Here is a 16444-nt window from a genome sequence, read left to right as displayed (position 1 = left end):
TCTCTTCGTGTAGAAATTAATAGTCGAGAGCAAATCATTCCGACCCTGATCGTTTATTTTATATATGCCACGGTTTATATGAAATTGTTAATTGATTTTTGGTTGAAAAGGTATAAGATAATTATAACCCTGAAATTCTTATAGCTATTTTTAAAGTCAATTATTTTCCATCTGTATATACATGTCATTTATTGCCATGAAAAGATATAATTAAATTATATTAAATTATATAAAATATACATAGATATATATAATTTATATAATAGTCTATAAATAAGGTACTCTCTTAAGTAGTATTAAAAAAAAATAAATCATCTATTTTTGTAACAAGAGAAAATAATTACTACAAAACAAAGGTGCTCACATCAGGTATAAGATTTGTATTGTATAAGTGAAATGCCCTATATACAATGATTACAATGGTCAAACTTATAGCGAATTCGGGCGCTTGCACTAGTGCACACTGAGTGCGCACTAAGGCTTGTTCTTAATCAATCAACTCAGCGTGCACTAGTGCAAGCGCCCGAATTCGCTATTAGATGCAATTTTTGGTCTGATTTCCTTGTCGATTGTCCCTTTCGTGTTCACAATGCCTTCCTTGTCATTCACGTTTCGTTCAGCTGTCGGACACGCAAAACTAATGCGCGCAACACTTTGTCACAGACACGCGGCGGTTCCGCAATGGAAAAGAAAAAAAATTTCAATAACAGATTTGGCGGAAGGTAAGATCTCATTGTAAAATTGGGCTGGTAGTCGCATCTAAATCCGGCCCGCTAAATGAGTATGTAATCTAATAACTTAAGTATACGTAAAACCTATATATAAGGTATATTTGTAAAACGTGTAAAATCATTTGATAATCACGTCAGTTGGCAGTGATCGCGGAGCCTAACTGTTGCATCAGTTTGTAGCATTCCTGAAGGCGTTTCCTATCCCCTATTCGCTCGAGTGTTTTGGCGGCTTCCGCGAGCATGCCGGCGCGTTCTCCCGCCGAGGCCAACAGCAACGTCGGCAGATGCCTGCACGCCAGGCATAACGCGACCGCGTGCTCCCTCTCGCTGTTGTTCTGCTCCTGCGACCGGTCCTTCCCGCATATAATCGAGGAACGCGCGTTCCTGTGATGCAGACTGCGATCCAGTAAGATCTGAGTCTTCACCGGCGTCGCCCCGGCCATCATGCGCGCTGTAGCCTCGTACAGGAACACTCGCGCCAATACAGACTGAAAAAAAGATATTAACGTTACATGTATCTTAGATAAAAAGTTACGTGTGAGGTAAAATTTTATTCCGCTGTCAACTCGAGCTTTATTGAAACGACGAACTAAACGGAAATTGTGGACTCGCGCTTACCGGGATATGTTGACACAATTGTCTCAAGCACGCCAAATCACGCTGAAATCCAGCGAGTGACACGCTTACGACCGATCTCTCTGGCTCCGTGTCCAACTCCTGCCAGAGAATTGTGCGTATCTCGAGAAGCCAGTCGCAGACCAGTAACTGAGTAAGCTGAAAAATAAGTGAAATGAATTAATAGTAGGCGAAGAGGCGTTTGCACAGGTGACTCACGAAAAGTAGGTATAAAACTATTCTATATATATATATATATATAAATGGTGCTGCGACCTGCCACAGGAGTTGCACTGCAGGAGTATTGCATAGTTATATTTCATGCAATGCAACTACAATGCACACTTGTAACAGGTAAACGGTAGCACGGTTTACGCTTGAAAGAAGTTACCCTTAACACACACGCATAAACGAAACGTAACTTATAAATATTCAACATTCAATCAATGACAGAACTTAAAATTTGTCGCTGCCTATGCAAAGATATATATTGTTCCTTCAAATAAATGAAATATCCCAAAACTGTTCATTATTCACCTCGTCAAGTTCTGTCATTGTGTTCAACGTTATTTCAACTCGACGCAGATATTTTTACGTTTAGGAAAACTACATGGCAATGCGATTATCCGTCAATTAGAATTTATTCCGTTAACTCACCAAGACTTTCTGCGATGACTGCTCCTTGCAATGATAGTACACTATGGACTGCTCGAGCAGCAATCCCGCCTGATCAATGAAACGCATGGAGACCAACTTTGTCGGATGTTTCGCCACCTGAAGAACACTGAGCACAGCATAGGGTAACGGACTGCTGCTGCTGTTGTTGTCGCCAATTTGGAAGTTCCTCTCGTAGGGGAATCTACTCTCCACAATGCTCCACGCATTTGAATCCTCTTCTCCCAACCGCCAACTCGCGGCAGCGCAAATTACCGCTCCCCACCATAATCCAATCTCATCTTCGCAGGCTGCAAAAGTAGAAAGAAAAAATGAAATATGTTGCGTGATAATGCATACTAAAATACGTAATTATAACAATATATAATAACACATAATTGAAAATACAATCATATATTTTCTTGCAGTTTCAGATAATCGTTTCGTACTTGCTACGCTGATTTTATCGGCGCACGGGAAACAGGCATCGACTTCCGCGGAGGCCATGATGATCCGTCCTAGTTCGAGCACGGTGGATGCGTGACACTCCCCGACCGTCAATAAACGCAGGCACTGCTCGATCAGGTGATCCCTGTACGCGCGAGCCGCGTACGACAGCGGGTCCGCCCGGCTACTCTGCGACGTGAATTCGCTGTCGGCCTGTTTCTTGTACTGCCACTTCTGAGACGCCAAAAATCTCGCGCCCTCGTCGGTCATGATCCATTTCAATTTCGGGGGAACGGCGCAGGAGGACAGCAGGACGCGTGCTTTGCCCAGATAATATTTATGTATGTACGGAAAGAAAGATTGTTTCAGGCACAGTGCGACGTTCGTGTAGATCTCAGCCAGAAGCGGCTTCGGCATACTCTCGCCGGCAGCTTCCGCGTAATTGACAGCGCAAAGGGCGAGATACAGCGTCGAGTCCTTCGTCCCTTCGGACATACGAAGGCAGAGCATGTGCTGGTAAACGATGGCGATCTCCACGGCGGACGTCTCCGCCTGCTGTCGTTCTGGTTTCTCCAACAGCCACTTGCTGATCTGCATGACCCATCTGCCCACCCATAACTTGTGAAGGGTCTGCCGTACTATCTGCCATGTGGTAGCGAGAAAAATTTCCGTACGCGACAACGGGAAGGACCGGCCGATGTACTGCAGGCACTGGTGTAAATCTCGGTACGCCTGATTGCATTCGTGTTTCGATATGTTGAATTCGGCCTGACGTCTCCAACGACGTACTTCGAGGAAGACTTTGCTGTCGGTAGGCAAAACGGGATCGCCGTACAGTAACAGTTTCCAGAGACCGACCGCCAAGAGTATCAGGTTGGTAAACCAGAGAATAACGTTGCTCCACGTTTGCTTGTCCGATTCCAGGTGATCTATAATCGAAAAGAAGGAAGGTGAATATTAGCGATAAAGAATTTAGCAAAATCGCGCGCGGGAAATAATCCACTCGCGTTCATTACCTTGATAATTAAGTATCGTCCGTCCGTCCAGTTTCGTATTCACGTAATCATAATTGAATCTCCCAATGTTGTTCACGAGGATGCCGAGAGGATTGAACGCCAAAAATAATAGCATGAATCCGCACAACGTCAGCCGAGTGTGATCTCTCATGCCTCCGTTGGACGGAGTGGGCACGGGGTGCAGATTGTGCAGCATATCCGGATCGTCCTTCACCGACGACGGAGACGGCGGTGACAGAGGCGCGGGTGCGGGTGACAGGGATGGCTCGCTCGAGTCGGAGCGCGGTGGCGTCAGCTCTCCGCACACCAACAAATCGCGAAGATTTTGCCGTTGCGCAGCCATCTTCAACGCCATATTCTCGGCCTTTAATTTCGCATTGGTGTTTTGCAGGTATCTGATGTAGTCGATGGTTTTTCGTAGGATCGCCGACTTGTTCAGCTTGGCGTCAGTCCCGACTATGATGTTTTTCAACTCAATTATCTTGTCATTGATCGACGTCCTGTAACGACGCTCAATAGCGTTGTGGGCGCTGCGCTTCACCTCTCTTACTCTCGGTACGCCCACGTGCGTGCCTGTGTTGAGTCGGTTGATTTGTACCTTGTCAGTATCCAGCATCACAGGAATCCCTTGAATCGTATAGAATCATATTAATCCAACATGCTATGAAACTGCAATCCTATCTCCTCGCATTCCTATCTCATATGATGATAACTGTTAATGCTTACGTAAATATAATAATATTTAAAAAAAACTTTTTTTATTTAGGGCCAATCTAGAAAAATTTGCACAGCTGCGTAACCACATCCATAAAGAAAATTATCCAATCAAATTTTATGCGCGTATGATAGCAATGTGATTAGATGATTCTCTTTATGCACATGTTTACGCAGCTACACAAGTTTGTCTGGAAAAGCCCTTACCAGTAGTCAATACCGTTCCGCTTGTAGTATTCACGAGGGTGTGTATCTGATGTGGAACGGGAGTGGTCGACGTGATGGTCTGCCCACCCTTCGAATACACGAGAGATTCCGACTTGATTAATTTGGCCGGCAGAAGTAGCTGCCGCTGTTGGGCGACCGGAGCCAGGGTCACGACGTTCGGCGACTGCACGTTGAAGTTCACATTTTGCGGTATCGCGTACTGTGAGCTGAACACCGTGGGCTTTGTCGAAGCGACTATCCTCTGCGGCCTGTTTTGCGGCACCGACGGAATGTCCTGCTGCACGTAAGTGACAGGCTGGCCGCTGTCGGTCTGCTGCGTCACCATAACATTCGTATTCGGTGGCTCGAGGATCGCTGGATCCTTGAAGTCCTTGAAGTCCTTAAACTCGTCATTGTTGAGATTTAAGAGGTCAAACGTGTCTGTGTCCATCGGTATGGGCGTATCCAATTCGGATAGCAGAGCCTCATCGCTGAAGAGCTCATTCTTCAGCAGCTCGCTCTCGCAATTCGTGAGAAGCTCTGCAAGTTAACGATTATTTTAATTTATCGATAACAATAAAATCTTCGATTTTACACCAACATTTCATACAGAAAGTACAAATTTCTCTTGTTAAATATACTTTCTAACTTCAACTACTTTTATATAATTATAAAAACATTATGTAAATTAAAAGTCTCGGGTAGATAATTTTATTTAGCGATAAATAATTTTATTCAGAATGACAAAAATCTTTATCAAGCGACGCGATCAGCGATGCCGCGCGATTCTTACGTAGCATTCGCACAGATGTATCAGTGACAAGTAGAACAGATAAGAAACTGACAGAGATGTCTGCGACCTTTAATAACAATATCTTCTCGTTAACTTCTCAAAATACGCGCGTGTATCACACACGGGAGGGAGAGAGAGAGATACTCGTCGGAGAGGAAAGCGGAGCGCAAGAACCTACCATCGATGCCAGTGACTTCATTCAAATTGAAGTTGTCATTCGATTGAAAATTCGGGAAGTCATTCTCCGGGGCCGGTGCCCAGCCGCCCGGGTCTGCCATTGCCGTCGCCGGCCTCCCCGATCACGTCGAGGAAATTCACAGGCGCCGTCGATATCACCGGAGCGCGGTCGAATAACGATACGTCAAAGAGCGCAGTTAGCCGGAAAATTGCAGGAACCAAATCGTACGACCGTCGGCCGACCAATCCGGGCCGCCGCCGCCGATCGGACGATGTTGCGTCATTAGGCGCGCGTTCCGAAACCCGCTCGGAATCGAGACCCCCCCCCCCCGTTCCGCGACGCGTGCGACGCCTCGCGGATTCCGTCCGAAGCGATCCGCGCGGCGCGAGGACTTCGCGGAGTTTGTCCGGGAGGAAGTAACCACCTCCCGTAAGTTAGCCGGTCAACTTCGACTTTATTAATTTTTTTTTTTTTTAATCGTTTGTTGGTCGTTTGTTGGTGATTGTTGGCCTAATTAGAACGTTTGTTGGTTCTTAATTTTTGTTTAAATTAAAAAAGAAAAATTAGCCTTAACCCTAAGAGCACAGTTGACGGAAAGTCGACGGCAAGTCGACTTTTATAAGTCGACTTCTAGTCGACTTCTAAAAATGGCGGAAAGTCGACTAAAAGTCGACTTCTAAATAGTCGACTTCTAAAAATGGCGGAAAGTCGACTAAAAGTCGACTTCTAAATAGTCGACTTATAAAAAGACGGAAAACAGTCAAGCGGCGCGTCATGCATCATCAATATGGCGGCGAATTGCGGCGAATCTCGAGGAGGCTGGAGGACCAGATGAGTGGACCAGAGTTTACGCGAGTGCGAGGAATACGTGCCACGAGACAGGACACGATAAGACGCCAGATAGTTCTTGCAGGTATGGCGGATCAAGTCGCGAGAAAGGTTTTGCCCGACGAGGTAAAAGAGGATCAGGATAAGGCCAAGTGGAAACATGCTTACAGGTTAGGTATGGTGTGTTATTAATTATCATCGATAATTAAGACCTATTGAATGCGACCTCTCCATTCTGTATCATCTTTCAGAACACCAGAAATGAAGGAACCTGTGTTCATGCATTCTTCGTGCGTTCTACGGAAAATCAGTCCGGAATAGGTGGTTTATAAAGAGGTGTACGAAACGAATAAGATGTACATGCGAGGTGTCACGGTGATAGAACCCGAATGATTGCCGAAATTCGCCCATGCTATGCCATCTTAGTGAACCATTGGTTGATCCACCGCCAAGGTATTTTTATCACAATTGTTGCTTTATAATGTTTTTCCTACTTATTTATAAAGATATTTATAGATATAATCAATGAACCGGGAAGATCATTTGCCGCGTGTCTGGTACATTCGGAAAGGCCGAATGGGCACTACCATCGATGGATATAGAGCATCCGTGGACGGTGTCAAGTGGTTAGCGTATTTCTTCTTGGAGGGTCAAGTGTGCCCTAAGCTGAAACGATTTGTCCCGTCGCTGCTGACGACACCTGGGAGCATCACCAAGTCATGGGCCAGGTAAATCGTTATTCTATCTCCTTTTGATTTCACGTTGATTCATCGAATAGATTACATCAATTCAATACGATTTTTTCAGGTTGATACCACGCACTCAAGCAATAGTACAAACGCTGCAGTCGCAGGGAGTCGTGTCCAAACACAAACTGCTAGAAATCTGGGGTTCGGATAAAAAATGTGAGATTTTAATTTATAAAATAATATTTAGATATTATCATAGACTTCTATACAATACTAGACCGCTGACAGACATCTCGCCCGTGATGCTTGCCGCCATGTTGATTTTAGTCAAGATATGCTATATTACTATTCTATACAAGTGGTTTTATACAAGATTTCTATACAATAGTCTGGCATATACAGAATGTCCAAAAGAAAGGGTTTAATACTACAGGAGTAGTGGTTCGATTTCGGCATCCAAGTACGCTACACGTCGAAGGCATGACTTACAAACTTATTGATAACATGTACCAATATTTAACACAAAAACATTCGCCTGCTTCGTTATGTACTGTAATAACGAATGCAGATAAACGCACATCATGAGCAACTGAACACCCGATAGTGACTTATTGTTAATTCAATATGGCCGCACCCTTCACTAACACTTGCACCTTGCACTCGCATCAGCTTTTCGGCAGTGCGTCCATAGATGTTAGTGGTCTAGTATAAAAGTCTGTGGATATTATATATTTATAATAATATATATATATATATATATATATATAATATTATTATATATTTACAACATTATGATAATAATATGATATATATTTATATAGCTAATTTTGCATATTGTTTCGCGATTAACGCTGGAATGTTTTAATTTTAGTTCTGTTATTGTCAGCTTACCAGAAGTGGCTGCCGGAATCCGCGCACGCAGAAGTGGCACAGATATGGCCGCCTTTGTAATTAAGAATAAAACATTAGGATTGTAATTATACAGTTTTTTAGATAATTAAATTATTTTATATATGAAAAAAATCGAAATGCATCAGTTTTAGCCCTCCAGCAAGGGGTCGATTGTGTATCTTGAAATAATGAGGTAAAAATTACAAAAGTGAGAAAATTCATTAGCGTATCTACGATTTTATTTATCAAAATCTAATAAAATCTGTTAACTTTTGTTATTTTTACCTCGTTTCAAGATACACAATCGACCTCCAGACGTACGCGGCGGTTTATTTTATCGACTTTAAAAGTTGGCGGGAAGTCGACTTTTCGTCATGACGGGAAGTCGACTTTTCATCATGACGGGAAGTCGACTTTAAGTCGGTGGTTTTTGCGACATTCGCCGACTTCAAGTCGACTTAAAGTCGACTTTCGTCCTTAAAAATGTCGACTTTTCTGCCAAGTCAGTTTCGGTAGAAGTCGACTTCAAGTCGACTTAAAGTCGACTTTTTGCTCTTAGGGTAGACTACATACACTTATATATTTTGTAGCCGAGAAATTCGGACTTGTTCAAACGAGGTTAGTCCTGCTTATAATATTGAGTAAATACAAGGTGACACGGTGCGAGAAAACTTCGATACCAGTAAAAATTGATCCAAGAGGACCCATGACAGTGCCATTAAACAATGTATTATATCTCAAGGTCCAGAAAATTAACCTTTTAGCGGGCTGTGTACATAATTATGTACAGTCAAAAAAGAAAACTAAAAAAACTAAAAAAAATAAAAAAACTAAAAGAAAGTAAAAAACTTTCATCAGGGACGAACGGGATCGATGTGTGGCCCCTAAAGGGTTAATACTAATGTTATTTAGAACAAAATACGTTTTTAGTTAAAATAAATATACAATTATCCTTTTACTTTAAGGACGCAATCAGTGTTTTGATAAGAAATCTGTATGATTAAATATAAAAATTAATAGAAGAGTGCCCAGAAGATGATGAAGCAAGACAAAGAAATGCTAATCCTAAACCTTTGCCAGTTTCGCCAAGGAGGGGAATGATGATAGAAGAACCAGAGCCGGTAGTTACAGGAATGCAAACACGTAATGCAGAGAAATCGGAAGGAGAAAGCATACCTTTTACTAAGAAAAAATTAGAAGAACCGCCGTTTATTGAACACATAGTCCATGCAGAAATACACAATAATTCAATAAATCAGATAAATAATAATGAATCTTTAGAAATGCACAATGATCCAATAAATCAGATAAATAATACTGAATCTTCACCTTTAGAATCGTCAAACATTATAAATAACACTCAAAACGAAACACTTGAAATAGAAACATCCTTAGAAAACATTAACAACAATGACATGAATTCTTTAATTAGCGACAATGAAAATATAAATACTTTAAATTCACAAATAACTGTACCATCTAATCTTTTAGAAATACTAAATAGTTTAACAGGAGATTGTGAAAATTATGAGATTTATCAAAATAAGCCTACGCATGTAAATTATTGCGAGGACCACACGAAAATTACAGAGGAAAGAACCAACGACGACAAACCGAAAGACGACCAGGAAGATCAAGTTACTGACGATGGCGACTCCGAGGAAGAAGAGGAGGTAGAACGAAGTGAGGAAGAAGGAGACAGCGACAGTGAAGAAGATATAGACACAACATTCAATGAACTTACGATTACAGACGAGACCTTGGACAGAACTGAAAAACAAATAATAACGCGAGGACAAAAATACAGTATAATAAATAGTCGTGATCAAATATTTATGAGAAGAGAACATTATTTATATTTCCTAACCGCAAATGGTAAACCTACTATTCGATTGAAAAACCGATTAATTAAACTTTCCGCGAAACACAATATATATAAACCAATTATATTTACCGCATGTTGTTCCGCCGGCGCCTGATGCCTCTCCCTGGCCTCCACCTCCTCTCAGGCTGCTCGGGATGTCCCTCGTGTTCCCTCGATGCGAAGCAACGTTGCTCCTTCCCGCGTGGACATTTTCTGTAACATAAAAATAATCGAATCGATTAAATACGTGTCACGCGAATCGAACATCTTATTCGTTATTCAGAGTAATATTATATTTTAAATTACTTCTTCGAAAAAGGTTTCTACGTTAGAATCAACTTGAATCAAATTTTTCAAAATATTTCTTTTTACTAATTTAAATTCCGAAACACGGTTTAATGTAAGAACTGAATAAGCACAAAGAGGGATTCTATATCTTAAAAAAAAATAAAAAGTAACACTTACCAGAAGTGTTGGTACGCCGATGCCCGATGCCTATCCTAGGCCTCCTCCTCCTCTCAGAGTGCTCGGAATGTCAGCTACGCAGGATTCCCTCGCTGCTCCGATGTCACCTTCTGCGTCGTTATTTTCTGAAACATTCAAATGAACGATTCGATTAAGTAAAGACAGAAGAGATAGAAAATTTTTGGACATAAGTGACATAGTACGTGAAAATCAATTACACTCACCACTTTCTTTCATGCTGTTCCGGCCGCAAAATCCACCCTCCACCTCCGGGTCAGATAGGAGTCTCGAGCCACATTGAGACTCGTGGCAATGCAGTGTGACTTCATCCCTTAAGCAAGAAAAATCAAGAAGCATTTCAGCTATATTGCATTAATTTTACAACGTTTTTGCAATATAGTCAAAATGTTTCTTGACTTTTCTCGCTTAATGGAAATGTAATTGCTGAAAGGAATTAAAAATTATTCCCTACCTACGTTTTAACTAGGTCCCTTTTTTTTTTTTTTTTTGTTTTACGTGGTGGAAATCTTCCATCACTGGAATCCCCACGACGTCCTGGAGGCAACCCGTCAGCAGTGGCAACCAGTCACGGTGGCTGTGCCACCGATCGGGGAGCACCACTGGTCGGGGAGTGCCTCCATTCTTCCGGGGTTTGAGTGACCAGTGACCCCCCTTTCGGGAGGAAGACTCCCCCTTCCCCAGGGCGGGGCGGGGGGAGTGCCGGATTCTGCGGAGAGCAGAACATTAAAGTTCCGCCATTTCCCCGCAGCCTACCGGCTAAAACCACCACGAGTGACCCTAGCAGAGGATTTATTTATTACACGCTCACTACTGGAGAAAAGCGTGAGGTCGCCGAAGGCAGACCGGAGGAGGATTTATTTGTTACACGCTCACTACTGGAGAAAAGCGTGAGGTCGCCGAAGGCAGACCGGAGGAGGATTTATTTGTTACACGCTCACTACTGGAGAAAAGCGTGAGGTCGCCGAAGGCAGACCGGAGGAGGATTTATTTGTTACACGCTCACTACTGGAGAAAAGCGTGAGGTCGCCGAAGGCAGACCGGAGGAGGATTTATTTGTTACACGCTCACTACTGGAGAAAAGCGTGAGGTCGCCGAAGGCAGACCGGAGGAGGATTTACTTTGTTACACGCTCACTACTGGAGAAAAGCGTGAGGTCGCCGAAGGCAGACCGGAGGAGGATTTACTTGTTACACGCTCACTACTGGAGAAAAGCGTGAGGTCGCCGAAGGCAGACCGGAGGAGGATTTACTTGTTACACGCTCACTACTGGAGAAAAGCGTGAGGTCGCCGAAGGCAGACCGGAGGAGGATTTACTTGTTACACGCTCACTACTGGAGAAAAGCGTGAGGTCGCCGAAGGCAGACCGGAGGAGGATTTACTTGTTACACGCTCACTACTGGAGAAAAGCGTGAGGTCGCCGAAGGCAGACCGGAGGAGGATTTACTTGTTACACGCTCACTACTGGAGAAAAGCGTGATGTCGCCGAAGGCAGACCGGAGGAGGATTTACTTGTTACACGCTCACTACTGGAGAAAAGCGTGAGGTCGCCGAAGGCAGACCGGAGGAGGATTTACTTGTTACACGCTCACTACTGGAGAAAAGCGTGAGGTCGCCGAAGGCAGACCGGAGGAGGATTTACTTGTTACACGCTCACTACTGGAGAAAAGCGTGAGGTCGCCGAAGGCAGACCGGAGGAGGATTTACTTGTTACACGCTCACTACTGGAGAAAAGCGTGAGGTCGCCGAAGGCAGACCGGAGGAGGATTTACTTGTTACACGCTCACTACTGGAGAAAAGCGTGAGGTCGCCGAAGGCAGACCGGAGGAGGATTTACTTTTTACACGCTCACTACTGGAGAAAAGCGTGAGGTCGCCGAAGGCAGACCGGAGGAGGATTTACTTGTTACACGCTCACTACTGGAGAAAAGCGTGATGTCGCCGAAGGCAGACCGGAGGAGGATTTACTTGTTACACGCTCACTACTGGAGAAAAGCGTGAGGTCGCCGAAGGCAGACCGGAGGAGGATTTACTTGTTACACGCTCACTACTGGAGAAAAGCGTGAGGTCGCCGAAGGCAGACCGGAGGAGGATTTACTTGTTACACGCTCACTACTGGAGAAAAGCGTGAGGTCGCCGAGGGCAGACCGGAGGAGGATTTACTTGTTACACGCTCACTACTGGAGAAAAGCGTGAGGTCGCCGAGGGCAGACCGGAGGAGGATTTACTTGTTACACGCTCACTACTGGAGAAAAGCGTGAGGTCGCCGAGGGCAGACCGGAGGAGGATTTACTTGTTACACGCTCACTACTGGAGAAAAGCGTGAGGTCGCCGAGGGCAGACCGGAGGAGGATTTACTTGTTACACGCTCACTACTGGAGAAAAGCGTGAGGTCGCCGAGGGCAGACCGGAGGAGGATTTACTTGTTACACGCTCACTACTGGAGAAAAGCGTGAGGTCGCCGAGGGCAGACCGGAGGAGGATTTACTTGTTACACGCTCACTACTGGAGAAAAGCGTGAGGTCGCCGAGGGCAGACCGGAGGAGGATTTACTTGTTACACGCTCACTACTGGAGAAAAGCGTGAGGTCGCCGAGGGCAGACCGGAGGAGGATTTACTTGTTACACGCTCACTACTGGAGAAAAGCGTGAGGTCGCCGAGGGCAGACCGGAGGAGGATTTACTTGTTACACGCTCACTACTGGAGAAAAGCGTGAGGTCGCCGAGGGCAGACCGGAGGAGGATTTACTTGTTACACGCTCACTACTGGAGAAAAGCGTGAGGTCGCCGAGGGCAGACCGGAGGAGGATTTACTTGTTACACGCTCACTACTGGAGAAAAGCGTGAGGTCGCCGAGGGCAGACCGGAGGAGGATTTACTTGTTACACGCTCACTACTGGAGAAAAGCGTGAGGTCGCCGAGGGCAGACCGGAGGAGGATTTACTTGTTACACGCTCACTACTGGAGAAAAGCGTGAGGTCGCCGAGGGCAGACCGGAGGAGGATTTACTTGTTACACGCTCACTACTGGAGAAAAGCGTGAGGTCGCCGAGGGCAGACCGGAGGAGGATTTACTTGTTACACGCTCACTACTGGAGAAAAGCGTGAGGTCGCCGAGGGCAGACCGGAGGAGGATTTACTTGTTACACGCTCACTACTGGAGAAAAGCGTGAGGTCGCCGAGGGCAGACCGGAGGAGGATTTACTTGTTACACGCTCACTACTGGAGAAAAGCGTGAGGTCGCCGAGGGCAGACCGGAGGAGGATTTACTTGTTACACGCTCACTACTGGAGAAAAGCGTGATGTCGCCGAGGGCAGACCGGAGGAGGATTTACTTGTTACACGCTCACTACTGGAGAAAAGCGTGAGGTCGCCGAGGGCAGACAGGAGGAGGATTTACTTGTTACACGCTCACTACTGGAGAAAAGCGTGATGTCGCCGAGGGCAGACAGGAGGAGGATTTACTTGTTACACGCTCACTACTGGAGAAAAGCGTGAGGTCGCCGAGGGCAGACAGGAGGAGGATTTACTTTGTTACACGCTCACTACTGGAGAAAAGCGTGATGTCGCCGAAGGCAGACCGGAGGAGGATTTACTTTGTTACACGCTCACTACTGGAGAAAAGCGTGATGTCGCCGAAGGCAGACCGGAGGAGGATTTACTTTGTTACACGCTCACTACTGGAGAAAAGCGTGAGGTCGCCGAAGGGCAGACCGGAGGAGGATTTATTTGTTACACGCTCACTACTGGAGAAAAGCGTGAGGTCGCCGAAGGGCAGACCGGAGGAGGATTTACTTTGTTACACGCTCACTACTGGAGAAAAGCGTGATGTCGCCGAAGGCAGACAGGAGGAGGATTTACTTTGTTACACGCTCACTACTGGAGAAAAGCGTGATGTCGCCGAAGGCAGACCCTTAGGAGGTTTTCTGTCAGGGTTTTCCTTCCCTTAGGTCGGTTAGGAGAGCCTAAGCTCCTCTCTCACGGCTCCGACCAGCCGAGCGGACTTTTTATAGAGGCCGCTTACCTCGCGAGTCCTTAAAAGGACTCCCCGGTCCACGACAGACCCGTAGGGCTGCCGTAGATTGCGGTACTTGTGTGCTCGGGTACTCCGGGTGCGCAAAACCCGTAGTGGAGGGCTCCCCCGTGCCCCTAAAGGGTCCGGGAGGACTCCCCCCACCCCCTGGAGGGAAGATTTATTACACGCTTAACTTTATCAGCGTGATGTCTTTAGCAGACAAAATTTTTTACACGCTTAATTTTTTTCAAGCGTGATGTCTTTTGCAGACTCGAGCCACATTGAGACTCGTGGCAATGCAGTGTGACTTCATCCCTTAAGCAAGAAAAATCAAGAAGCATTTCAGCTATATTGCATCAATTTTACAACGTTTTTGCAATATAGTCAAAATGTTTCTTGACTCTTCTCGCTTAATGGAAATGTAATTGCTGAAAGGAATTAAAAATTATTCCCTACGTTTTAACTAAGTAGCTTTTTTTTTTCTTTTTACGTGGTGGAAATCTTCCATCACTGGAATCCCCACGACGTCCTGGAGGCAACCCGTCAGCAGTGGCAACCAGTCACGGTGGCTGTGCCACCGATCGGGGAGCACCACTGGTCGGGGAGTGCCTCCATTCTTCCGGGGTTTGAGTGACCAGTGACCCCCCTTTCGGGAGGAAGACCCCCCCTTCCCCGGGGCGGGGCGGGGGGAGTGCCGGATTCTGCGGAGAGCAGAACATTAAAGTTCCGCCATTTCCCCGCAGCCTACCGGCTAAAACCACCACGAGTGACCCTAACACCGCGTCGAGCGAGCAAGGGGGGAAGTCGCGCCGCGTGTCACTGCCGCCGGTAGACAACGCGCGTATTTATACGGTCGAGCGAGCAAGGGGGGAAGTCGCGCCGCGTGTCACTGCCGCCGGTAGACAACGCGCCGATTTATACGGTCGAGCGAGCAAGGGGGGAAGTCGCGCCGCGTGTCACTGCCGCCGGTAGACAACGCGCCGATTTATACGGTCGAGCGAGCAGGGGGGGAGGTCGCGCCGCGTGTCACTGCCGCCGGTAGACAACGCGCCGATTTATACGGTCGAGCGAGCAGGGGGGGAGGTCGCGCCGCGTGTCACTGCCGCCGGTAGACAACGCGCCGATTTATACGGTCGAGCGAGCAGGGGGGGAGGTCGCGCCGCGTGTCACTGCCGCCGGTAGACAACGCGCCGATTTATACGGTCGAGCGAGCAGGGGGGGAGGTCGCGCCGCGTGTCACTGCCGCCGGTAGACAACGCGCCGATTTATACGGTCGAACGAGCAGGGGGGGAGGTCGCGCCGCGTGTCACTGCCGCCGGTAGACAACGCGCCGATTTATACGGTCGAGCGAGCAGGGGGGGAGGTCGCGCCGCGTGTCACAGCGCCGGTAGATGATTATAATGTTGCGGTTGATTACGAATCGTTGCGATCGTTAATAAGCGCGCGTTAATCATATCGGAAAAAAATAAACAACTACGTTGGATCGTTAATAAAATCTTAATTAAGTGACTTAATTTTGCTTTTAATTTTACAATGATACGCGTAATTAATGTATTCGTCCAAGAATTAATACACAGCAGCAATGGAAAGTAAAACAGAATTATATTATCAAGACATGAAAGAATTTTATGTTAATCGCGTTCTAATAAAAATCGTCGTGATTATATCTTCCCGGAAGAGGAGAACGAGCGAATATAATTTTTCTAGCTCTACCGGGAATCGAACCCGGGACCTTTGGCTCAATAGACCAGTGCGCTGTCTACTAGGCCATGCTCGTCCTCAATAAAATATACACAGAGAAAAAATAATGTTGTATCAACAGCATTAGTCTAATTGGAAATAATCTTGTTTTATTTCATTAAAACAAAAGCATAATGTATTGAATTAACAAGATTATTTCCAATTAGACTCAGGCTGTTGATACAACATTATTTTTTTCTCCGTGTATATTTGCCAAATTTAAATAATTGCCTATAAATTTCAGGCGACTGGTATACTTCGCATGTTCTGCGATACAAATAACATTAGATGCATTAATAAATAATGCATCGACATAACGTATGTGCTTATGGATGCATTCTCCCGTAAGCACAATAAATCGATAAATAATGATGATGCTCCAGGATTAATTATTTAGCCTAGTCTGATCTAGTCTATCCATTTTAGAGCAACGAATTTGTAAGAAGTCGCATTTATCTATAGTACTATTATGTGGATACAATACATAAATATATCTAATATAGGTCTCACAAATTCGTTACCCCATATTATTGTAAAAAATTCGTCACTCACCGATCCGATGCGCAACGGGCGGAGTAATTC

General features: G+C 45.5%; 2 protein-coding genes and 1 long non-coding RNA gene across 4 annotated transcripts; 1 reads left to right on the top strand and 2 right to left on the bottom strand.

The window, feature by feature from the left end:
- Nucleotides 1-172: 172 nt before the first annotated feature.
- On the bottom strand, nucleotides 173-5602 carry LOC139770575 (sterol regulatory element-binding protein 2-like). Its single transcript, XM_071702610.1, has 7 exons — nucleotides 5356-5602; nucleotides 4385-4924; nucleotides 3464-4090; nucleotides 2450-3376; nucleotides 2004-2311; nucleotides 1350-1505; nucleotides 173-1219 (listed from the first exon to the last, which is right to left on the bottom strand). Exons 1-7 carry the CDS (start codon nucleotides 5453-5455, stop codon nucleotides 866-868), a joined length of 3012 nt encoding a protein of 1003 aa, XP_071558711.1. The 5' UTR covers nucleotides 5456-5602; the 3' UTR covers nucleotides 173-865.
- A 359-nt stretch (nucleotides 5603-5961) lies between these two features.
- Nucleotides 5962-9595, top strand: LOC139770576 (probable ATP-dependent RNA helicase DHX37). Of its 2 annotated transcripts, none has more exons than XM_071702612.1 (6): nucleotides 5962-6358; nucleotides 6435-6636; nucleotides 6700-6911; nucleotides 6991-7088; nucleotides 7759-8490; nucleotides 8729-9595. In XM_071702612.1, exons 3-5 carry the CDS (start codon nucleotides 6709-6711, stop codon nucleotides 7821-7823), a joined length of 366 nt encoding a protein of 121 aa, XP_071558713.1. In that variant the 5' UTR covers nucleotides 5962-6358; nucleotides 6435-6636; nucleotides 6700-6708; the 3' UTR covers nucleotides 7824-8490; nucleotides 8729-9595. The 2 variants fall into 2 exon arrangements, with proteins under 2 accessions (XP_071558713.1, XP_071558712.1); XM_071702611.1 differs by having other exon boundaries at nucleotides 7744-8490.
- LOC139770577 (uncharacterized) lies at nucleotides 7628-10807 on the bottom strand. Its single transcript, XR_011717785.1, has 3 exons — nucleotides 10317-10807; nucleotides 10093-10217; nucleotides 7628-9840 (listed from the first exon to the last, which is right to left on the bottom strand). It is a non-coding gene; the product is annotated as an uncharacterized lncRNA (long non-coding RNA).
- Between the last annotated feature and the right edge of the window lie 5637 nt (nucleotides 10808-16444).

The sequence above is a fragment of the Temnothorax nylanderi genome, unplaced genomic scaffold (genome assembly GCF_030848795.1).
Source record: "Temnothorax nylanderi isolate EJ_2023f unplaced genomic scaffold, tnyl_v1.0 TNYL_tig0031_pilon, whole genome shotgun sequence".
Lineage (NCBI taxonomy): Eukaryota > Metazoa > Arthropoda > Insecta > Hymenoptera > Formicidae > Temnothorax > Temnothorax nylanderi.
The sequence above is the reverse complement of the archived record's forward strand: the minus strand, read 5'-3'. Positions and strand labels throughout refer to the sequence as shown.